This window comes from Oryza glaberrima, chromosome 7, assembly GCF_000147395.1.
Source record: "Oryza glaberrima chromosome 7, OglaRS2, whole genome shotgun sequence".
Lineage (NCBI taxonomy): Eukaryota > Viridiplantae > Streptophyta > Magnoliopsida > Poales > Poaceae > Oryza > Oryza glaberrima.
In genome coordinates this window covers 6,199,284-6,223,732 of record NC_068332.1, presented here as the reverse complement: position 1 = coordinate 6,223,732, position 24,449 = coordinate 6,199,284, and the positions used below count along the sequence as shown (strand labels likewise).

Sequence of the window (24,449 nt, the reverse complement as noted above, 5' to 3'; positions counted from 1 at the left end):
TTCAAAGATCACCATAATTTTCTTTTCAAGTGTAAATTTGATGATAAGTCACAAATAATATATAAAGTGGTGGATCAAAAGAAAATCGATTCGCTGGTATCGTAACAAAGTAATAGCACGTTAGTTATACCTTATTTCTAGAAGAAAAATAAACTTATTGGTCATGCTTAAACCATGATATTACCTTTCTAAGCACACATATACTCATTTAAATGAAACAACTAGGTGTGATGAAATGAATCCGCCTCCATCACTCACACCACACCATTGATATCAACTCTCTACACACTGTTGTGAAGGGCAAGAAAATGCAGTGTGTGGGTGGGGGCCAAAGGACCTGCCTATATGTGCCAACAACGTATTTAGTATGCTAGTAAATATGAATAGTATAGTGACTCCGACCCGAGCACTCCAGATCCACTTGACTTTTACATATATTTCAGTCGCTTGGAAAAAAAATTACTCCCTTCATCCCTAAATGTTTAACACCGTTGATTTTTTTAATCATGTTTGACTGTTCGTCTTATTCAAAAAATTTAAGCAATTATTAATTCTTTTACTACTATTTGATTCATTGTTAAATATACTTTTATGTATACATATAGTTTTACATATTTTACAAAAGTTTTTGAATAAGACGAACGATCAAACATGTTTAATAAAGTCAACGGCGTCAAACATTTAGGAAAGGAGAGAGTAATAAATAGCATTTGTAGCTGCCGTAATGGTGACCGCTACAATAGTAGTAATTCTCTTATGCTACCACTACAAATGTAGCGGACCCTATATAGTATGTTGGAGCTTACCAGCCGCTATATATATAGCGCTCTCTATACGCAATCCACTATCAAGAGATTAATTCACGACAAACCCGCTATATGTTTTCTATCACATTGCTTGAAATCCAGAAAATAATCCGAGGATACCTTGTTTGAAGCATAACCCACCTGGTCCCCAAATTATTTTCCTAACGACTAGTGAGGGACCTAATAAGGCCTGGGCCACTGGATCATGACTTGTGGCCTAGTAACAGCAGGCCGACCCATAGCCTGGCCCAAATCTGAATTAGTCTCTGACCCAACAATCCAGAGAACTTTTCTTTTTCTAGTAAAGATCTAGAGAACTTATTTACTTTTCGATATTCAAGATGATGGAAAATCAACTCAAATCTTATAAGCTGGCAAAAATCGGGGGCGATTTGGATGGATGAACTGGCTTAGGGAAGCAAACACAATATAGTGGTGTTTGAATCTTCTGAAGATAAAGATTAAGTGTTTCACGCAAAACGAGGTGGTAATAACATGTGATTAATTGAGTTTTAATTATTGCGAACTTGAAAAATGGATTAATCTGATGTTTTAGAAAAACTTTCATATAGAAAGTTTTCGCACGAAACGCACCGTTTAACAGTTTGAAAAGCGTGCGACGAATATCCAAAACTTCATCCACTTTTTTAAGTTGAAACGATCGGAGCCTATACATGAAAAATGAAAAAAAAACACTCACATGCAAAAAAAGTCAACAAGATATTATTGGGCTAGAAAAAAAACGATGAAAAAAAATGCTTACAACAATTTAAGATTGGGTTTGAAAATCTCAACAAGCCAATGGCTTATATTCTGACAACTGTTGATGGAGTCAAAGATCGATTAATTTTTTTAGTGGTAGACGATGTACCAGTCCACAATAAGACGTTCGTGTGTGCGTTCATATGGTGAGTGTGCATGTTATGAGCCTGTATGTACTGTATTTCTTTGAAAGAAAATGATTAATCAGCATTTACTTAGCAGTAGAATTTTTCCTGTTCAATGTACTGTGCTGACCTGGACGACAGGTGTTTTTTGACGAAATGAAGATGAGACAAGAATACTTGTATACTTGTCCAAATCCCCTGTCTAATCTTCTAACCAAACAGATAAAATACGATTGGATAAACCAATTTGGATGAAGATCTCCTCCAAAATTCCTGGTCAGAGACTCCTATGTGGCAGTCTCCAGTTGGTTCTTGTGCAGGTTGGTCCTAGGTGTTTCTTGAATTTGCTCAGTTGGGTCAGTTTGACAGCGACAGGTGAAAGGCAAGAGTTTGGGGAAAGCAAGCAAGAAACTTGATGGTGTATTTTCTAAAAAAAATTATTTTTCCTGTCTTATCTCTTCTTGATTCCGTCTAAATTTAAGGATCTATCCGTCCATGGTTTGGTAGAATCTGAGGGCGGAAGCTAAGGGGGAAACAGTCCCACTCTGAAGAGTCTGAAGATTCCCCAAGGTCTATTTGGTTTCCAATCTTATTGAAGCAGGAGAAGAATTGTACGTGCTTGGGTGGTGAAACACAAGATCCTGATTCAATCACTGCCATGGGTGAAGGGTTCTTGCAAACTGGAGTCGATTCAGTTGTTGCATGGTGAGGTGAATTTGCCATCTCAGGATTATACAGAGGTAATTGTTCTGTGCCTTGTCAATCCCATCGATTAGAAGATGGAATCAATTATTGGAGAACTAGATAGATCTAACCCTTGTTCACCGCCATGGCATCTTGTCGGCTCACTCATGATTGGGGGGGCAAACTGTTGGGGGTTCCTTGTGGGCTTGCAGGCTAGGTGTTTGTGGAATTGCCTCCCTGGAAGCAGCTGTAGGGAAAGGCTGGAGAGGAGAGGAAATTGAGGGAGAAGAGTGCGAGGATGACGATGTCGTGGGGGCTTGCGGCTCACATTGTGGACATGGTGTGGATGGTGCTCGCCGGCTGGGTTTCAACGTGCCTGGTGATCGCCGGTGAGATAGCCCGCGGCATGCGGAACGGGGAGATCAGCCCTTTTGTTGTTGGCTGAATCCTCCTGGGCCATTCTTCCTTCATTCATTGATGCAGGTGATTGCCTCAGGTCCTTCTCTTGGTTGTTTCTTGTTGCTCAATAGCCATGGATGTTGAGGAACTTGCACAGCACAATGCTTTCCCTTAAAGAAAATAGATTCAGTGCTATCTTTCTCACCTTTTGTGTTTTGTACTTTTCACTGCTAAGCAATGTGAGTACTCACTCTGTCCCAATATGTAGCAAGATGGGTCTAATCCCATCCTAGGACTACGAATTTGGACATACCCTAGTCTTAGGATGGGTCTAATCCTATCCTAGGTTGCTACTTATTGGGACAGAGGGAGTATTTCGCTGACAACATTTCAAATTTTCGATTGTTCAATCTAAAATTTCAGCTATTTGTAGTTTGCAATGAGATATAGGTTTGGTTATTCTCTTTTATTAAGAAAGAGGCAGGTTAATCATGATCGTTCAGACATATGCCTCATGGTTCTAAGGCAATAGCCACTTACTAAGCTAAAGTGCCATTTCTTCATAGAGTAGCTTTGACTGACCTGCACAATGAATGAGTGGGAGTAACTGATACAATTTCGCTGTACACTTTTAAATTTAAACATGTTGTTGAGTATGTTAATTTTTTGTAGTCATTACAGGTCCCAACAAAAATTCTCAAAATATACAAATTACCTTGACTACTTGAAATCTCCAAACCATCTCAATGACAGCAGCTAGAATAGTACAATGGTCATTAACTTCTTTGTGTATGTTGAAACTTGAAACCATTTTATTTATCGAACATGTGGTTGATTCTTACTAACCTTCCAGAATTAAGTCTCTTTCGCTTGGCACAACTATTCTTAAGCTATCAAATATCACTGCTCATCATGCTTGTTTGTGAATGATGTTTACATGATCAGTTCAACCATATTCCACATGCCTATTTACTACTACTTATCTTCACTTCGTCTCTTATTATGCTTCTAATCATTTGATCTGATTAGTAACAATTTCATTGTTTTTGCAGATAGATTTTGTCGAATCCAGTCCTTCAATACACATTGCATTATACTGTACAGAGCCCATAAATCTCGATTAGCGTTCCACTGATTGCCTTCAGGCGTAAACAGAAGTGGTAGACTCTAGGTCATTATCTTTTCATTCTTACATTTTTTTTATGTCATGTAATCCTGTAAACATTTGTGCAACTACATATGAACAATCATGTCATCCCTATGTTCTTTTTCACCCTCTCAGCAAGGGTACTGAACTGTTTTGATCGATACTCAAATGGAGTTCCACAGATTATGCTGCATTATCAGGCTATGAACAGGAAATGTAAACTAATTCTTAAAGGAGAGAAAAATCTCTCTTTATTTTTGTGAATTTGTTTTTTTTTCGAAATGAAAGTTCTAGGGAAGAACTCTCGAAGGTACATGTTGCTTGGAGGATTATCATGAGGTCATACTGCAAAGTGCAAATCAGCAGCGTTTTAAAGTTCTGAGTCAGAATATCTGATCTGGGCTACTGATGTGAAAGTGAAACTAGAATGCCAGTAAACAGGGACTCCGAAGTGCTCCAATTGAGGAATCCTTGCCTGACAGACAGACAGCATACAAATTTGATCGATTTGTACGATTTGTATAACATACAATAGTTGCAGATAAGATTGGAAGCTGTAACATTTAGCTACCAAAACCACGTTATTCCTAATTAACGAGGGTGTGATTTAGTCATCATTATAATAAATACACAAGACCAACGAGAGCACTAAAATCTAACATATGGCTTTGTATCAACACTCCGTGTGAGAAGAACAGTTCTCCATTCCACACGATATCAAGTTTTTGGTACAACATGTTTCAAGTGAGAAGTAACAGTAGCAATTAGAAGCTAACATGTTTCTTGTGTACATTTTTTATGCTCAGCAAGCAGAACAATCACTCCCTTTGCCGACTTTTGTGATGGTGGTGGTGGCGATGCTTAGATTTCTTCTTGTCTTTTTTCTTCCTTCTCTCTTTCCTGTCCTTTTTCTCTGAACTCTTTTCCTTCTTCTCTTTTTTCTTGTGGAGTTCAGGGCTGGAAGGTTCTCCATCTAGTGCTTCCCTACGCCAATAGTCATCAAGTGAACTTGATCTCAAGGACAGTGGTTTCTCCGGGCCTTGTACTCTTCGTTCCCATTTTTCTTCCACCCGAGTATCAGCATTAGGTTCGTTCTCTTGACTACGAGATGCAACATTAAGGTATGGACCAGGCTCATCCATCCTAGAACCAACGGCCCCTCGACCTCGCTTCACCCTATAGCAGACCAAAGTTACATCTCTGTCAGCAACATTGCAGATAGCTACTTGTGTAAAATGTTGGTAGTAGAACAACCAAAAGATAGAAAATACAGACCTCGAATGAAGAAACTTCTCAATGTCATCGTCCCCTAGACCATCCTCCTGATCCGAATATGAACTGTTATAAGCTATGCCTTCTTCTTCAACCCTTGGACTGGAACTCTGGTTTCTCAAGTCACTTTTGCATTTTTCACCTCTGGCGTCACCAAGACCTCTACTCCTTTTCATCTTAGACTCCAGTTCAAGTTCCTTCTCTCTGGCACGCCACATTTCATTGACCTCCACAACACGGTTCGCTGCAGGTGAACAGCACATATCATGCCAATTCAGTAAGTAGACAACCAGAACACTGCTGATATCTTTGGACAAGAAAATTAGCAACATGAGATCAGCTATACTTATGAGATTTGTCATTACTTGCTATCCAGCGAATCATTCCTAGACAAAGGAAGTAAGTTTTACACGATTGGTTTATATTTTGTGTTTAACCACACCTATAATTTTCCTTTAAGACATAGAACAGACATTTTTTTGGGCAAACAATAAAATTAATATGTTCTATAAAAAATAATTCAATTCCAGATAAAAGTCTACCAAACGATTAACAATGAGTCAAGAAACTAAGAAATTATTATAGTTGCCTTGGATAGCTAATCAATCAACAGGAGGAGGTATCAAGTATGGAATAACGATAAATCGAAACTACGATGCTAACCTTGCTGAACTCCACGAACTGTGGCCGTAAGGAAGCGCGAATTCGGACGGTGCCTTACATTGGGCTTTCGCAGATATGCGTGAACACCTTCCCTGTCAGCCTCCGCCTGCAACCTCCTCGCCTCCTCAAGAAGTAGAGAAGCAAGACGATTCTCCGTCTCCAGATCCATCGTCTCAGGGGCGGATCCAACTTGGGACATCGGGGGGTTCAGTTGAACCCCCAATACTGTTACTCTTGTATCAAAAGGTTGAGTCTCTCTCTGAAATTAAGAGATGAGCTTCTTCCAGATCTACAAGAGAAAGCTAGGGTTAACGAACGCACACAAAGCGAATTCCAGACAAAAGTAGGGGGTGGGAGAGAGAGAGATGAATCCATGAATCAGAAGGAGGATGTGGATGGATGCTGCTCACCTGCAGGATTCCCTCCCCTCCGCTGCTCTGCTCGAGGAGATGGGGATCGGCGCCTCTCCCTCCCCTGTTCTTGGCGCAAGGAGCGGAGGAGACGGGGGATTTCTCTTCTCTTTTTTACGCCGAAGGGGGGGAGAGACTCGACTACGGATTCGGTTTCGGAGTCAGAGGGAGGGAAATAGCGGGGAGATGGAGCGCACGATCTGCATCGGACGGCAACCAGCGAGGTTAGCAAAAACGAGCGGGCTCACCTGGCCCACGGCGACAAAATCCGGCCCATAGAAGCACTGTCTCCCTCGGCGCGGGTTCGGTACTTCGGTTGGAGGGAGGCTGCCGATGGTAATTGTGCCCGTTTACCCATTTATCTTTGGGTAAAAGCCCTATTATCACCGCCACCGCCGTCATGCTTGCATATAGGAGCTTTTTGCTGCATAGGGGAGGAGGGGGGGGGGGGGGGGGGGGAGGGAGGGGTGAAATAGGAGAGGCGAAGGAGGAAGACGACGACTCAGAGAGAGAACGGGAATGGATAAGATCAAATCAAGGGGCGAAAACGGGACGTGTATTTCTCGTCTGTCCATATTAATCTGTAATAATTTCAGGGTAAAATAATCTACCCATATGTTTACATAGGTATCGGAGCTGAATCCAGGTATTTCTTTTTGGCGGAACGTAATCGTATTGAAAAAATGATATCTTGAATCATCATTTTATATACTATTTAAATTTAAATTATCATAAATCACATCAACTTACTTTAGTTTATGTTGTCTAGCTATCTTACGCATTATTTTTTACTTATATTATTATAATACTAAACTCCTACAGTAACGTGTGGGGTTTCACCTAGTTTCTAAAATAAAAGCATTTCTACTATATTTCTACTATGATATTTTTAGATTAGGGTGCTTGTAAATTACTATCTTTTTTTTAAAATATAAAAATCTAAGATATAACAGAATGCTTTCTCATTTTACGAATCTGATTCTAATTTCGCGAGGATATTTTAGGACGGATGGAGTTCATTTCCTGGTTTTTCTGTTGAGGAAAAGATCGCCCCTTATCCGGAAAACCCGCTCTCACACCGCCCCAACGGTAAAGCTTCTCTCCCCCCCTCCACCACCCGCCGCGATGTCTTCCGCTCCGCCGCCCCCGCGGTCGCCGGCTGCGACGCCCGACGCGGCGGCGCCAGCGTCACCGGCCCGGACGCGCGTGGTCCGCGCGCCCCCACGGCCGCCGCGGCCGCGGCGGGCGCACCCGGGCGCCGCGCCGCCGGGGTGGGCGGAGCGCCGCCCCGCCGTGTCCGTGGACTACGACCGGGGCCGGCGCGAGGCCCGCGCCGAGGTGGAGGGCGTGGGCGCCGCTTCGCTCCCCGCGCGCCACCGCCTGCGCGTGGAGGGGAGCCGGTGGCAGCGGGACTGGAAGGTGTCGGAGGCCGCCGCGCGCGTGCTCGCGCTCCCGCGCGCCGAGGCCCGCGCCGTCGACGCCGTGCTCAACTGCTGGGCCGGCCGCTTCGCCCGCCGCAACTTCCCTCTCCTTATCCGCGTAAGGCCATCATCCCCACGCTCTGTAGCATTTCATGAATTGAAAATTGCTGATGATATACATCAATGTGGCTGCCATGGTTGCCTTGCGTGGAGGCACTAATGACAAACTGGTTTTGGGGCCAAAATGTTATCGATTGCTTGAAATTACAAAAATCATGAACAATTCAATCGATCTAGCTGTGTTGTTATGGTAGTACCAGCTGCACATGCAAATTTTGTAGACGAGGCTCAAATCTCTCGATTTGCTAACATAAAACTAGCCTTTTCAGGTAATAACGCGCTTACAAATTTTGTATCACTTGTAGGAGATCACACTTTCTGGGAATTTACAGCATGCTGTCCATGTGTTCCGCTGGATGAAAAATCAGGATAAATACTGTGCTCGTAACGACATTTATGGCATGATGATACGACTATATGCGAGGCATAACCAGGTTGATCAGGCACGTGGCCTGTTCTTTGAGATGCAGGAATGGCGGTATGAATGTTATAACATATATTTCTGACATAAGGTTTTAATTTGGCTTCTCCGTTACTTCAACCATCAAAAAGAGTTTTGCCTGATATTACTAAAAAAATTTATCACCTCATAATTGAGTAATTGTCTCGTCGGTAACTTGTCTATATACCAATAACATGTTTGTGTTATGGTTCAATTTGTTTGAGTTTGCAAATCCAAAATCTTCCCAGATCATCTAGGGAACAGCGCAAGTGATGGTTGCTGATCTCGCATGTAGGAAATTTATACTTTATCATAATAAACTGTAATATGTGTAATACTAAGTGCAATTTCCATGTGGTTGCTATTTCTATATTTTGTTTTCCACTGCTGTGATAAGAAATATATCATTTTTCATTATCTGTCATTTCCTTCTCTTTTTTTTTGGGACAAAATACTGACATTTATAACCTTAGGTGTAAACCTGATGCTGATATATACAACTCCCTCATCCATGCTCATTCTCGAGCTGGTCAATGGCGTTGGGCCATCAACATTATGGAAGATATGCTTCGTGCTGCTGTCAGTATCATTCCTTGAAACATAAACCCTATATTCTTGCTTTCTCATCTTGCAAATGCCTAAGTTGATGTGTTTGTGTGTTTTATTTTTTGAAGTAATACAAAACATTAACTTTTGTGCTTTTAACCTTATTCATTTTAGATAAATAATTTTGGAAATGCTTCTTCTTTACAATGAGTACAATGCATTTATTGCTTTCCTCATTTCACTATAACCATTCTTGATATTGAGCTAATTTTTCATCTATAAACCCAATAGGGTCCTTCTGTTTTCTACTATACATAGTAATGGCTATGGTAGATTTAGTGCACCAAAGAAAATAATGAAGAGTTAAAAAATAACAGGAAAAACATGTTTTGCAACTACCAGAGGTTCAGAGCGAGAAATGCAATCCTGTTTTAAAGGAGTTTGTTGAGTAAGGTAAAATTGCTTGATTAAGGGTTGAAGTTTTTCTCTCTAAAATATGGGTTGAATTTGAAGAGAATCTTGGAACCATATAAAGTTTTTGGCTCCATGCACTCACTTTGCGCAAGGACACATCACTGTTGATTGCCTCATCAGTCCTTACGTTATTGAAATGCAAAGAGACTATTAGAAAACCAGCAAAGTTTATATAGTATTTCATTTTTTTAGTTTAGTTGCCATAATTGTTTATTAAAGAAGGTTGTGTTCCGGACTTTTGCTGCAGATACCTCCTACCCGGACTACATATAATAATGTGATAAATGCATGTGGGGCTGCTGGTAACTGGAAAAAAGCTTTAGAACTGTGTAAGAAAATGACAGAAAATGGTGTGGGACCAGATTTGGTTACACACAACATTGTCTTGTCTGCTCTCAAGAATGGAGCTCAGTACTCAAAAGCAATATCTTATTTTGAAATAATGAAAGGAGCAAATGTCACCTCTGATACTTTCACGTTAAATATTATCATCCATTGCCTTGTAAAGATTGGACAGTGTGGGGAAGCTATTAAATTGTTTAACTCAATGAGGGAGAGAAGAACCAAATGTCCTCCAGATGTTGTTACATATACTAGCATCATGCATTCTTATTGTATTTATGGGCAAGTTGAAAATTGCAAAGCAATCTTTGATTTGATGGTTGCTGAAGGAGTGAAGCCTAATATTGTAGCATATAATTCGCTTTTGGGTGCATATGCCTCACGAGGTATGCATAGAGAGGCCTTGGCAATTTTTAATTTAATAAAGAAAAATGGGTTACGACCTGATATAGTTTCGTATACCTCCTTACTGAATGCATATGGTAGATCTGCACAGCCTGAGAAGGCTAGGGAGGTCTTTAACAAGATGAAGAAGAACTCATGCAAACCAAATAAAGTCAGTTACAATGCACTTATTGATGCCTATGGGTCTGCGGGAATGTTGAAGGAAGCTGTTGGCTTGCTGCATGAAATGGAGAAAGATGGCATTCAGCCAGATGTTGTTTCCATAAGTACTCTGTTGGCTGCCTGCGGTCGCTGCAGGCAGATAACAAGAATTGAGACAATTCTTGAAGCAGCTAGGTCCCGAGGTATTGATCTAAATACAGTTGCTTACAACTCCGGCATTAAAAGTTATTTAAGTTTTGGAGATTATGAGAAAGCTTTGGAGTTGTATACATCAATGAGGGAGAGCAATGTGAAACCAGATGCTGTAACCTACAATATACTCATCAGTGGATCTAGTAAATTGGGGAAGTATACGGAATCTTTGAGATTTTTTGAGGACATGGTGGACTCCAAGGTTTCTTCAACCAAGGAGGTTTACTCTTCATTGATTTATTCATATATCAAACAGGCAAGTGTTGCTCTTATTTTCTCTGTTGTTTACTCTAAAAAGTTTGCTATCCTAACAATGATTTGTATTCAGGGAAAACTATCTGAAGCAGAATCTACTTTCAGTTCTATGAAAAAATCAGGCTGTTTTCCTGATGTTTTGACATATACTACATTGATCCAAGCCTATAATGCTGGTGGTAATATTCTTTTGTTATTATGATTAATCGTTTTAGCTTCTCAAGAATTTAAACTGATCTTTTAGTTCTTATGGACCATAAGGGGGTTGGAAGAGAGCTTGGGACCTGTTCAAAGAGATGGAAGTAAATGGTATTCCACCAGATGCCATTATATGCTCATCTCTCATGGAAGCATTCAATAAGGGTGGCGAACCTGAAAGAGTCCTTCAATTGATGGAATTCATGAAGAAAAAATCCATCCCGTTGAACCAAAAATCTTATTTTGAGATAATAGCTTCATGCACCATGTACGTTTACTGATGTCTTAAGTCGAACAGGCAATTCTAAATTGGTAACTTAGGTCTATTATTATTATCTGAGCAGTGTGCAACATCTTCTGATCTAGTAACACTATAAATATGCATTCACACTTGCTTTGGTATCATCGTGTTTATGGCTTTTAGGTGTACATGACTCAGTCATCTTACCTGTCATGTGCAGCTTTGCTTTAGGATTATTTTAATCAGATGACCATTTGAGTCACTTACAAACATCTGCTTGTTCTTCTTAAGCAACCATGCGATATAAAAGACAAGTTTTTAATAGGTAGTATGAAGTTTCAAGTTTATTAAGATAGCAGGGTGGAATGTTCTGTGTAGTGTTAATTCGATTCCAGTAATTGACAACTTGAATCAATTGAATGTTGGGGTTACTGTATTGGCAATCTACATTTGTTCGCTTACACAATTCGGATTGTAGCTCATTGATAATTTCATTTTCCTTGATGGGCTACAGCAACTTGCCAGTGAGCCTCTGCTCCTTTCATTATCACTGTTTGTAGGTTTAGATAATCAGGCTATCATGGCATGCTGCCATGCTTTCATCATGTAACTTGTATTGGACTTGTGATATATTGGTGGTTTCAAGTGTTGAGCAGAAACAAATTCCTTTTTACCGCACACATCTGGTGTTATGTTGTTTACAAGCTTTTGATGCATTGAATAACTCAATATTCTATTTTGTTCTGCTTCCTCATAACAGGATACGTGACTGGAAAACAGCAAGTGAGATGATTGAATATTTGGATTCTTCGCTCTCATCCATTTCTGTTGGAACACTAAACCATGTTTTAAATTTTCTTGGAAAATGTGGGAAGACAGAGAACATGATGAAGGTATAGTTGGCCTTCAGAACATAGTTGTCATTTCAGAACATGCTTCATTACTCTGTTTTTGGTGTGGTAGTTTATAGTTTTAGTGGATATCTTTCTAAGAACATAGTTGTCATTCCAGTAATTTTAGTGGATATCTTTCTAAGACCCAAAGAAAGATATCCAACTTCTGCAGTGCAATGGATATACATGCTTCATTACTCTGTTTTTGGTGTGGTATGGTTTTTAGTTTTAGTGGATATCTTTCTTTTTAATGCAAAGGGATGCAGTTCTCCTACATGTTCAGGGGGGAAAAAAAACTATCGATCTGTTCATTTCTATAAAAGTGAAGTCCATATTTGGTTAGATATGGAACTAACGGCCTTGCCGCACTGACACAATACAATATATTTCTCCCAAACATATAATCATTTAATATGTTTGTCCTCAGCATAATCAAATAGATTTATAGGATTCTCCTTTTCAGAGGAGTTGACAAATATTTTATGATTTCATCTACTCTTACTTATTTGGCAGTGAATTGTTTTTCTTGAATGTCTGAAGGTTCAAGTATCAATGTACTACCAGTAATTCCATACTTCCATGTACCACCTATATTTTCCTGCTGCTCCTTGTCCAAAATAAAAATGGATTTAGCAATAAGAACAATTTTATCTTGACTAGTTTTAAATCATCAGTTCATCACCTTCTCACATCAATACACATTGATACTTGAGGAAGCCATGGAATCACAAACATGCCACTACACTTGTAAGAGAAATAATGATCTGCATTTACAGTTCTGTTTCCCTACATTAATTATTTGATTCTCTTATGCAGCTGTTTTACAAGATGGTGACTTCATGTTCTACTGTGGGTCTTTCTACTTATGCGGTTGTTCTTAGAAATCTCCTAGTTGTTGGGAAATGGAGAAAGTATATTGAGGTAACAAGGCCCCTTCCCATTTTTACATCATCTGATCATCTCAGAATACCGCTTGCAACAAGCTAGATTCAAGAGTAATAGGTCAAAACCTGATATTTATTTGAGCTTTATTTTTTGTGCCTGTAGGTTTTGCAGTGGATGGAGGACTCTGGAGTTCATCCAACACTATATATGTTTCAAAATGTCCTTCCCTATATCTGGAGAGAAAATGGCATAGATTTTGCTGCTACTATGCAAGAAAAAATAAGTATGATACGTCCTACTCTAATTATCATTTCAAGAAGACTATGAATTTATCATGCAATAATATAATCCCTCCGTTTCATATTATAAGTCGTTTGACTTTTTCCTTAGTCAAAGTTTCTTAAGTTTGACCAAGTTTATAGAAAAGATTAGCAACATTTATAACACCAAATTAGTTTCATTAAATTTAACATTGAATATATTTTGATAATATGTTTGTTTTGTATTGAAAATGTTAGGATATTTTTCTATAAACTTGATCAAACTTAAGGAACTTTGATTAAGAAAAAAAGTCAAACGACTTATAATATGAAATGGAGGGAATATTTTGGTATCTCTTATTTTGTTTCTGTTTTGATGAGCTTGCATATATTACGAGCCCCATCGGTTGCCCTAATAAGTCAAAGCCAAAATTTGAATTTTCAAACTTAATTTTGAAGTTGATTTTAAAATATTTTCAACGTAGTTCTTTTTTAGTATTGGCTTTTAAGTTGTTAAGAACACATATATAAAAGTTTTACCTATAAGTTAGTTTTTATTCTCTAATAAGCCATTTTGGCTTATTAGGGAATATGGGCAACCGATGGGACCTACATGAATCATTGTTATGGATGACTCATTTGAGCTTAATCACACCAGGTTCATTGAGAGACAAGCAAACGTGAGCTCTCGATGTTTACATCTCTCTGATGTTAAGCAGGAAATACCTCGGCTTTAAACACAGGTCTTCCAACACAGAAACGCCTGCCTCCTTCAGTGGTAACACATATGTGCTGACAAAAAGAAATTTATGGTATGAGAACTGTTCTGTTTTTCTCTCTTTGCCTTCTTCTTTTTCTTTCTTTTTCGCTTTTCTATTCTTAAATCAAAGTTCAAACAATTCTAGGTGTTATTTTTTCTGAAATTTCTGGTTATCGCCCAGAATCTATTTCCAAAATGAAACTGGGAATCCCTGGTTTGAAGTCCATTAGGCCCATAACTGAAATTGTTGGAAAATTCCTTACGTGTCACTAGAAATTTCCAGATCCTGAAACCAAATCCATGTTTTGAGAAAACTGGCGGTTCCCGAACTAGAACCCAAAGGAAAAGGATGCCACCAGATTTTTGCTTCTCCCATATATGGCACTCCTTTGTGAACCTATGCCGGAATATGCATCGGGCGGTAACACAGTTTGGCCCAAACGTACTACTTGTCATTTTTATTCCAAGTGGCACCTCTACTCTCCATCTGAATACACATAAACCCAAAGAAAGAAGGAAACTCTACATCCGTAATTGACACATCCCATTTCTTATAAAGGATGGCAAGGTGGCATTCACACATCCAAAGGGAAGCACCTAGGACAGGGCAGTATGAGGATTGCATCTCTCCACCTCTAATGCTCATCTGGGTGATCGTGTCGCTGGTTAAGGTTTGATATCCATCAATCTGGCAAAAGTTTGCATTTCTTGCCACCTCAACATAGGATGGGCAACGAGTGCGTAACCGCACCTCTGATATGCTCATCTGGGGTGGTCGAGCCACTGCTTTGATAATTGATATGCATCATTCTGGGAAAACTTTGCATTTCTTGCCACCTCCATGTAGGTTGGGTAATGCCTGTGCAGCCTCACCTCCACTGCGTACATCCCAGTGTGGCTGTTGCAGTTCTGGTCCACAAGCCTATATCATTGCTGTCACGAGTGCATAACAGGAGTGAGCATGCACAAGGTGTCCTGGCGCTGTTTCCACTCCGTGGTCAGTTACGGGTGAAGTTGTGAAAAACAGTGCCCCTGGTAATTCCTGACCGACTGGCTATAGTTCATGATTTGTTACCGACCGAACGGTAATCGTTCATGATTTGTTACCGGTAGAAATGGAAATGGTTACTTGACAGACACAAAAATGGAAATGGTAAAAAAAAAGAGTAAAATCCATCACCGGTCCCTAAACTTGTACCGCTGTGTCATCCTGGTTCTTAAACTCGCAAATCGACCGTTCAAGTCCTCAAACTTGTTCGATTGTGTCATCTCGGTCCCTAAACTCGCAAATCGACCGTTCAAGTCCTCAAACTTGTTCGATTGTGTCATCTCGGTCCCTAAACTTGCAGATCACTCATTTAGGTTCTCCAACTTGTTCAGTTGTGTCACCCCGGTCCCTAAACTTGGATTTGAATATCATCTGGACCAAATAGGACGGTCTAAAGACTTTATATTTAAAAATAATTCATAAATTTTTCATGTAAACTCTAATGAAGACAAACTTTATATCAAACTTGTAGCCCTCGACGTGATCTACAACTTTGTAGTTGATTTTTTTTATTTTAAGTCATTTTTTGTCCCAAAATGTAATTTTGAAATTAAAATTTCAAAATCTATAAACATGCAACAATATTTTGAGACCCTAAACAGTTTTAATTCAAAAACTTTTCAACTAAAAAGTTGTAGGTCACGTCGAGGGCTACAATTTTGATATAAAGTTTGTCTTCATTAGAGTTCACATGAAAAAGTTATGAATTATTTTTTGATATAAAGTTTTTAGACCGTCCTGTTTAGGGACCGGGGTGGTACAACTGAGCAAGTTGGAGGACCTAAACGAGTGATCTGCAAGTTTAGGGACCAGGATGACACAGTTGAATAAGTTTTGAGGACCTGAACGGTCGATTTGCGAGTTTAAGGACCGGGATGACACAGCGGTACAAGTTTAGGGACCGGTGATGGACTTTACTCTAAAAATAGAAACAGAAATGGAAATGATTTTGTTGTTTTACCAACCGTTTCCTTGGTTATCGTATTTTCGAGGAAATTACTGTTTTTATAATATGGTAATTACCCTTTTTCTAAATACACAGTACTTGTGTCTCATGTCTCCGTTTGGCCCATAGCATAAATTGTTCTTTTTATGTTCTTGACTTCTTATCTCTAATGATTTCAGATGAGCGACCACCATCATGAGTGAAGAACAGAGTATGTCGTTAAGTTTGTCTAATACAGGATGGGGGCATAAATCATCATTGCGTTCCTCAGTACAGCATGGCCAATGTCCACAGCATGTTTTGGCATAAGATTTGGAAATAGTACCATAAATGGGAGAAACAAAATTCAAGGGCATATTCCCAGTGGCACAAGGGAGATTCCCTCCAGCCTCCAGGTAGATAATGAGTTTGTACTTTGTTAAGATCTACTGAAGCGTTGTTTGGTGCTTCAAGAATGAGGTTGACACTTGTGGATGATATAGCTTGTAGGTAGCTAATACAATGCATATATATTCTCTTTGAGGGTACATAGACAGTGTGGATGACAAATGGAATATGAAAGAAAAATGCAAAGCGTTTCTCATCCGCTCTTTTGCAGCTCACCCCGCCTTCCCATTTGTCTCTACAGAACGACTAATTCATCACATATGAACACAATGTAATTGAGCATATAATTAAGTAAACTCTGAAAAGTAGCCCGGAAACTGCATCTCATTTTGATGATTAAGGGGAGAAGGTGAAGATGTGCTTCATAGGGGAAATGGGGAATTTTGATTATCAAGGGGAGAAGGCAAGGGTGGAGACGAACTGCATACCTTCAAACAGTATATAAAATTCTGAACATTTGCATGATCATATTTTGCGTCTCCAGGCTCCAGCAAACTAAGCTAAACGATTCATGCTCAAGTTGGCTTTCATGCATTAGTGGTTAATAAAGCAAATGTGTATTGCGAAAGCTGTATTATTATGTGGCATATTTGGTCTTTGAGATATGCACTTCTCTACTACTTTAAAATACAATACAGTTGTTCTCCTTTCTCCGTGAAAGTTGTGATTTTATGTGGCATTTTTGGTATTGCCATATCAGCCGGCCCTACTAGTTAGAGTGGTTTCTTCCTCCTCCCTCTCTCTTTCGACTCGCTCACCCCTCACCGAGCTTGAGGCGGCCATGGCTCACTCTTTTGACTCCCTCCCTCACCGAGCTTGAGTCGGCCATAGAGATCTCGCCATGCTCGAGAGAAGAGGGAGGTTGGCCGTGGCCATGACGAGGTTGACAGTGAGATTGATGCGGTGCCCACCCCCTTGGCCATGCTCAAGGGAAGAGGGAGGTTGGTGACAAGCTTGACGCGGAGCCTGCTCCCTTGGCCGTGATTGGTGAAGGGGCTGTTAGCAAGCTCGAAGAAGAGGGTTCGCCAAGCACATAGAAGACGGGGTTATTGGCAAGCTCTGGTGAGGGTTGATGGATGCGGATCGACCCAACTGTATCTTGATCTAGCTACGGCTAGTTGAAATTTGGAGGTATCTCTCCTCCTCGATGTCGACGAGAGTACGAGACCAAGGTGCGGTTCTTCAATTCTCTCCTCCACGAAGCCTTTGCCGTCCCCTCCTACCCAAGCTCCACCACTACCGCCGTCGGCACTCTCCTCGTCAAGCTCAGGGAGCTCGTAGATGGCTTCCTATCCAAGCGCCACTACCACCCTAGACCCAGCACCCCCACCCCCTCCCCCTCCTTGCCAAGGTTAAAGAGACGGGTGCCGGCAGCGCGGCCTTGATCCCAAGATGAACTCGACGGAGGAGTCGATGCCGCAGGGCCTCCACCACCATGAGTTTGTCGTCGCCCGCGCCATCTCCACCTCCAACTCGAGTTTGTTGAGCGGTGTTACCGCCAACAGCGGCGAAATAGCGTGGAGCTCCAAGCCGAGAGGGTAGGGGTCTCTCCATGGATGGAGCTCGCTGGCAACTTTAACTGCTCCACGAAGAGAGGGGAGAGCGAGTTAGAGGGGAAGGAAGAAGAAGAGGGGTGGAATGGAACTGACTAATGGGACACTTCCCTTTGCTGATGTGGATCTTTTTAAAATGTGGCATCCAAAGTGATGTCCAGCTATACCAAAACCAGCCTAAAACCTCTAAAGGATGTAAATGTCTGGTTTTGATAGTTTGAGTGTGTTAGAAACCAATTTTATAGTTCGAGGGTGTGTTTTTAACAAAGCAAAAAGTTGAAGGGTGTTAAATAGACTTATCCCTACTCTAAATTCCATTGTAATGCATAGACATCTACCTAATTGAAAAGTAAAACTCAAAAAGCAACCAGAATTAGCCACATGATTTGTCAAAAAATAGCAGTTGGATTCACAAAATGACAAAATAGCAAGGAAGAATCCTAGCCATTGAAATGAGGAATCTTCTAGAAGTAGTAAAATATAGAGAGAAGGAAGAGTTTGAGCCACTCATTACCTCTTATTGGTTATCTCATGTTGGCCTCCTAAATAGGCCTAGGGCTGGCTTAGCCTGGCCAATCAACCCAAACGGTCCTTAGACTAGATAACCAATTAAATAATTTCATAAGAGGGAAAAATTATTCTACATATAACACTTTAAATCAGTCAGCAACAATCAAAACAAAGATATAGAAAAAAAAGTTAACATCTCAAACAAATCTTATAACATAATTACAATTATGATGTGCAATTTTACTTAAATGTAGACCCGGGATATTTGGAATCCGAGGTAGTAGTGAAATTTAATTTTGATTCTTACAATAATATTACAAGTTTAGCGTAATTATAGTAAATAGTTTATTTTCATTACAATATGTATTTATTACATATCAAAACAACATAGTATTTGTATTGAACATGCACTTCCGACCAAATACTTTCTTCGAATATTAAATCAAGTAAATCAGGAAACAACACGAATAAGATGAATATAAACCCTGAGTCTATACATTAATTATTGATTTAGCTGAATGGTGGAAAATTTATTGTTAATTGTAATAGCAGTTAATAGATAGGAAGGTTATAGTCGCGCGAACTTGCGACTAGTTGCATGCAAAACCTTCTTAAACTACATGGAAGAGATTAACAGTAAAGAAACATGAATAGTGAATAGTGTGTCATGTACAGCAAGTAATTAAGTGACATGAAGAACATACAGTTGCATGCAAACACTGCACGCATGATCTATTGGATTTTCTTCCAGCGAGTGATGAATTCATTGCCATATATAAATATCAGTGATGAATACATGCTTTGGTTAGGTTATTAGCTTTGGCTCGTATTAGATAGTATTGATGAGAATACATATTTATCCACTGAAAAAGAAACATTAATTCATGATGGAATATTGGAGGAAAGCAAGAGGGGTTTCTTACCCACCAGATTTTGAAGAAAATATGTGAAGATAGATTGAACAGATATTCATGTCAATTTGGTTATGGTTTAACAAACCTGCGAGTGGGATAGTTATGATAGAATTTTCTGATATGGTTCATATGACAGTTTTATAAAAAAACATTCGATCACTCCATATTTTCATTAAGAAGCAATCGCTCTGTATGGGGGAGAAATAATATATCTACATTTTTCATTAAGAAGAAATCTCTCTGTACAGGGAGGAAAATTATATATAGTATTTAAATGATTGGTGTGATTTTTTTATTATTTAAACTGACCCAATTATATCATTTTTAGTGTTTAAGTAGTGGGCTTTAGGTTTTAAATATTAAATAGTACTATAAGTTGTAACTTTTTATGTCTCATAATTGTAATTTCATCGGAGGATGATATACTCAAACAAATATTATCTTCATTGTCCGCATAACCTACAAATTGTGAGCATATTATGTCCAATTCTATTTATCCTCAATATTGGTTGGGTTCTGATTGAATAAAATTTAATGGACAATGTAATTGAGTATACACGTATACTATGATATGTGTAAAAAAAACACATCTCATTTGTTATGACTAAGGTGTATTTCATTTGATGGATTATATTCTATGTTTATCTCATTTGTTATGACTAAGGTGTATTTCATTTGATGTATTATATTCTATGTTTGGTTGGAGGGATGTTGTTGAATGGAATAGGATAATGTGTTGGATGGGGGTTAGGATAGAATAACTACACTTATTGATTGTTTGATCAAATCTACGGTTCGATTGATCAATTTATTTGGTTGAATAATACTGTAAAAGATGACCCAGAATGGTTGGGTAAAATTTATGTTATTTCTAATTTTCATAGAGATGTTGGTACGTAAGTAAATCATAATCTTCCTCGATAATATTTCATTGCATGTCCTTATCTTCTTGTTCATATTTTATTTTCTCTTTTTTATTATCTTGTTTTTATTTGTTTCTATTGGTGTTGTTTCCATTTCTACCGGATTGGGCCAACCTTGTGTAGGTGCATCTCATTCATTGTTTTGTTTTGTCAATTAAATAATATATCTTCACATATATTGCGTCTCCAGCATATATTGTTACTTGCCAAAGAACCACGCTCCAAAACCATATTATTTATATGGAACGGAACTATACACATCTTTGGAGTTATGAGAATATTAGTGAAACATATATGCATCTGTTCTTTTTAATTGAGCATTTTGGACATTGACACCGTCTCAAATGCATGTGTTTTGCCATTATTTTTTATAACAGTATATTTATAAAAATAACGAACATATAACCATGTGAATATTTTTTTCATGATAAATCTATCAATACCATTTTTGTGTATTAAATTCTAATACTTATGCATGCTTAATTTAGTATATCAAGGTTTGACTAGACGCATTCTATGATGTCATCTATGTGATAACGGAGGTAATATCTTGCTGTCTCCAAACACATATCATCCCGTTTATGCATCCAAACAGTAGGATGTCAAGAAAGCATGAACTGGATAGTTCTCCATTCATCCCATTGGTCCATCCAATCAACCAACGATAGTACGAGGGTGGGATACCTTTAGAAAAAACAAAAAGGGCAGAGAAGGGTTGAGATCAATTGGCGCGCTTAAAAAAACATAAAAATTGAAACATGTTACATGCATGATCGTTCTGCATTTCAATAAAGTAAGCTAGCTAATGATTCATGCGTATGTGATTTATGAAGCAAATAAGTGGGCAAGGAACATAAACATGATGCCATAGCAATTAAATGACAGTGATAGTATATAGTGGCATCATACAGCTAACTTTGCACACATGATGTGTTTATGTCGTACCAGTGATATATAGGAGTGCTAGTTTTAGGCATGATTGAAATAATATGGGTTATTATACCGCAAAAGATCATTATTAAATGTGATAAAATATTGGAGAAAAACAAGAGGGTTGCTTACTAAACTGTTAAATCTGTTTCTTATCAATAGTCATGTGGCTTACAAATCAATGTTATAGATGAATGTATACTATATATTGAATGAGGCACAAATTTTTTATTTGAGCCTGTTTATTTGAGAAGGAAAACTAGAGATGATGGTTAAAGATAGGAAGACAGAGAAATCAATGTTGTAGATGAATGTATACTATATATATTGAGTGAGGCACAAATTTTTTATTTGAGTCTGTTGATTTGAGAAGGAAAACTAGAGATGATGGTTAAAGATAGGAAGACAAAGAATGATCCGATTGAGAAATAATAACATGTAAAACATGTGCTAAATTATATATCAATTTGACACAAGATTTAATTTGGTTGATGAACACAAATTACATATCAATTTGATACAAGATTTAATTTGGTTGATGAACGCAGTAGATTAGCCACTCTTTAATGATGTATGACTGTCTACTCATAAATATGTTTTGCAGTCATAAAAAATCAAATTCCTTATAGTGTGAGTAACCAGATTTGATATATTCATTTGAGAATGAAGCTTTGGCTGAGAAATTATAACCTCATAATATTCAACTGTATAATTTTACCTGTTGATATATGTTGATTGGTCTGCATGTTCTGCCCCACAAGTACTGCATCAAACTTTCAGTTGATCAAACTAATCAATGGAAGGGGCATAGGTTTGGAAAATATGATTGCGCTGGAGTGATTCTTAATTTGATTATTAGCCCCGTTCTTTTCTGCTTATTTACTGAATTATTTCCACGTATTATATGCTCTACGATTCTAAAAATATGATTCATAAGGAAAAAATTAAGACCATTTTACCTTGTATTTCAAAACCAGTTATTTAACTCCATATACTATACAAATTATAGCAAACGATTGATTCCCTCAAGGTAGCGATTCTAAAAATATGATTTATAAGGAAAAAAAAAATTAAGACCATTTTACCTTGTATTTCGAAACCAGTTATTTAACTCCATATACTATACAAATTAGAGCAAACGATCGATCCCCTCAAGGTAGTATTGAATTTGTGGTTAATGTGCCATATCATATCCTACTCTTTTGTGATCTAGCTATCATTCTTGAAGAATGATGACGATGGCTTGAATCTTAAAAAACATACCATAACAATCTGTGGACAGTCATAGACAGCGTTGGAACGATTATGTTTTACTGAGTATGCGTATGTTGACAGAAAACACGAGGCCTGGGAGATCTGCTTAACTCCAGTGCAGGTCTAAAACTCGCCTTCGGATGTATGAGCATGCCAGTTGATTTGATCCTGCAATCAACAAAAAATAGAACAAAGAAACCGCAATTAATCCTATAAATGATAGCCGATCGGCTAGGTGCCGATGACATATCATTTATTTCAAGCCGATGTCATGCGTACATCGATCGGCAAATATCAATAAGCAAATCAGAACTAAATCTACTCGATCGGCTGTAGATATTAATGATATATAATCCTTATATCGATATATACTTAAATCAAGTGGTTGGGATAGATCGGTCGTCTTGCCGAGACAGTATAAATCACTTAGATCGAAATATATATTAATAGTGGGATTATATACATTTATAGCATAGCCGATCAAATGGATCTAGCATGTATTGGCTAATACTCCGATACCACTCTATATTAAGATATTAAAGCAAGTAGAATATACCAAACAGAAGCCTAATATACTTAGATGCGACAAGATCTTAACATAATGGGCAGATTTAACATATAGATTAAGCATATGGAATAAAAGTAGTTAAATTAGATAAGATCGGCTGAAACTCCGATACTACCCTAATCGGCGACCAGAAAGCAGGCTAGAGATTGCAATTCTAAGCACGACTTAATAGATCAAACTCAACTGATGCAGCATTAAGTATAAAAAGAAGAACAATATCTAGACAATCAAGCCGCTGGAAGTTTCATAGAGTGGTAGATATATCACATAATCTAAGTTAACGTCATTGTCTAACCTAATCGGCTGCCTTCCATTAACAGATGTTAGCCGATTATAGGTTAGATAAAGATATTATCGAAGATTATGTGAGATATATGATAACTCGACGAATTATATAGACAATATTAGAGTATCATAAAGATGGAAGCACTAATCCTGAGAACATAAGTCGTCATGACAAGTTTTACCTCTTGTTGAAGATCGAAACCGATGCAGCTCAACCCGAGAGTACGAACTCGTCGAAATAAAAGTAAAGCAAAAAGGGTGGCGATGCGCCGAGATTGTATTGGATGTCGTCCCTTTTTTACATAGGGCTCGGGTCAATTTATACCCGAGAATTACAAGATACGTCCACAACGGACATGACTATTATCTCTAACAAACTCGAAGATACCATAAGTCTTTACGGCAGACTTTTGCCCAAACATATCTCTAAGGAAATTACATAGAATATCCTAATTAATAGATACAATTGCCTTCCCAGGACTCTATCCATGCATGGCAACCATCTTGAAGCACATCAACTTGAACCCGATGACGTACACCGAGTCATATTATCAGAATCGGCTGTATCGGCTAGCCCCGTCCGACTCGAACTCTGCCGACCCGACCTTAGCCGATTTGGACTGCAGCCGACTCTTACTCTGTTTCCGCAACGATCTTCATTTTGGATCCCACTTCAATCTGATCTTCACCTCCGATGCCAATAGTGATAGAATTTACCAAATTTGGCCGTTAACAGCGTATACTTATTTCTCTCTCTAGAAATATAAGGGATTTGGGGTTTAAATTTATTCACGAATATAGGAGATTTTACAGCACTACTTTCCCAATCCATCCAACCTCTACATTTATTCTCATTGATAGGCGTGATCTTTCCTAATTCAAACACACATAGACATTGTAGCGCCCCGATTTTCGTTCGAGATTAAAAATCATTAAATAAATCATTTCTAGAAATTATATTAAAAATTAAAGCAATTTAATCAAGTGAAATAAGGAGGGAATTAAAATTTCCTTTAAAAATCATGGCTAGAAATATTTTTGTAATATTCTCTGTGCCCTAAAATACTCTCTGAACTTTTCCTGCGAATTTTCCGAGCTCGAGAAATAATTTAAATAGCATAAAGTTCATTAAACCCATTTAAATTAAATGGAAAACAAATTATTTCCCCCTCCACTTCCGGCCCCTTCTATCCCAAAGCTCGCCCTCTCTCTCCTTGGCCCATTTTCCCCTCCCTCCTTCCCTTCTTTCTCTTTGGCCGGCCTCTCT

General features: G+C 38.6%; 2 protein-coding genes across 4 annotated transcripts; one reads left to right on the top strand and one right to left on the bottom strand.

The window, feature by feature from the left end:
* Window positions 1-4,572: 4,572 nt before the first annotated feature.
* LOC127780574 (protein PXR1-like) lies at window positions 4,573-6,429 on the bottom strand. Its single transcript, XM_052307497.1, has 4 exons — window positions 6,269-6,429; window positions 5,859-6,147; window positions 5,199-5,439; window positions 4,573-5,099 (listed from the first exon to the last, which is right to left on the bottom strand). The coding sequence occupies exons 2-4, from the start codon at window positions 6,055-6,057 to the stop codon at window positions 4,742-4,744; spliced, it is 798 nt and encodes a 265-aa protein (XP_052163457.1). The 5' UTR covers window positions 6,058-6,147; window positions 6,269-6,429; the 3' UTR covers window positions 4,573-4,741.
* An 895-nt stretch (window positions 6,430-7,324) lies between these two features.
* On the top strand, window positions 7,325-16,455 carry LOC127779696 (pentatricopeptide repeat-containing protein At2g41720). 3 transcript variants are annotated; one of them, XM_052306567.1, is made up of 13 exons: window positions 7,325-7,807; window positions 8,115-8,287; window positions 8,725-8,830; window positions 9,519-10,628; window positions 10,701-10,806; window positions 10,889-11,093; window positions 11,827-11,959; window positions 12,776-12,880; window positions 13,007-13,127; window positions 13,763-13,916; window positions 14,424-14,535; window positions 14,712-14,899; window positions 16,038-16,455. In XM_052306567.1, the coding sequence occupies exons 1-10, from the start codon at window positions 7,394-7,396 to the stop codon at window positions 13,786-13,788; spliced, it is 2,499 nt and encodes an 832-aa protein (XP_052162527.1). In that variant the 5' UTR covers window positions 7,325-7,393; the 3' UTR covers window positions 13,789-13,916; window positions 14,424-14,535; window positions 14,712-14,899; window positions 16,038-16,455. The 3 variants fall into 3 exon arrangements, with proteins under 3 accessions (XP_052162527.1, XP_052162524.1, XP_052162526.1); XM_052306564.1 differs by having other exon boundaries at window positions 14,424-14,899; XM_052306566.1 differs by lacking the exons at window positions 14,424-14,535; window positions 14,712-14,899.
* The last annotated feature ends 7,994 nt before the right edge of the window (window positions 16,456-24,449 follow it).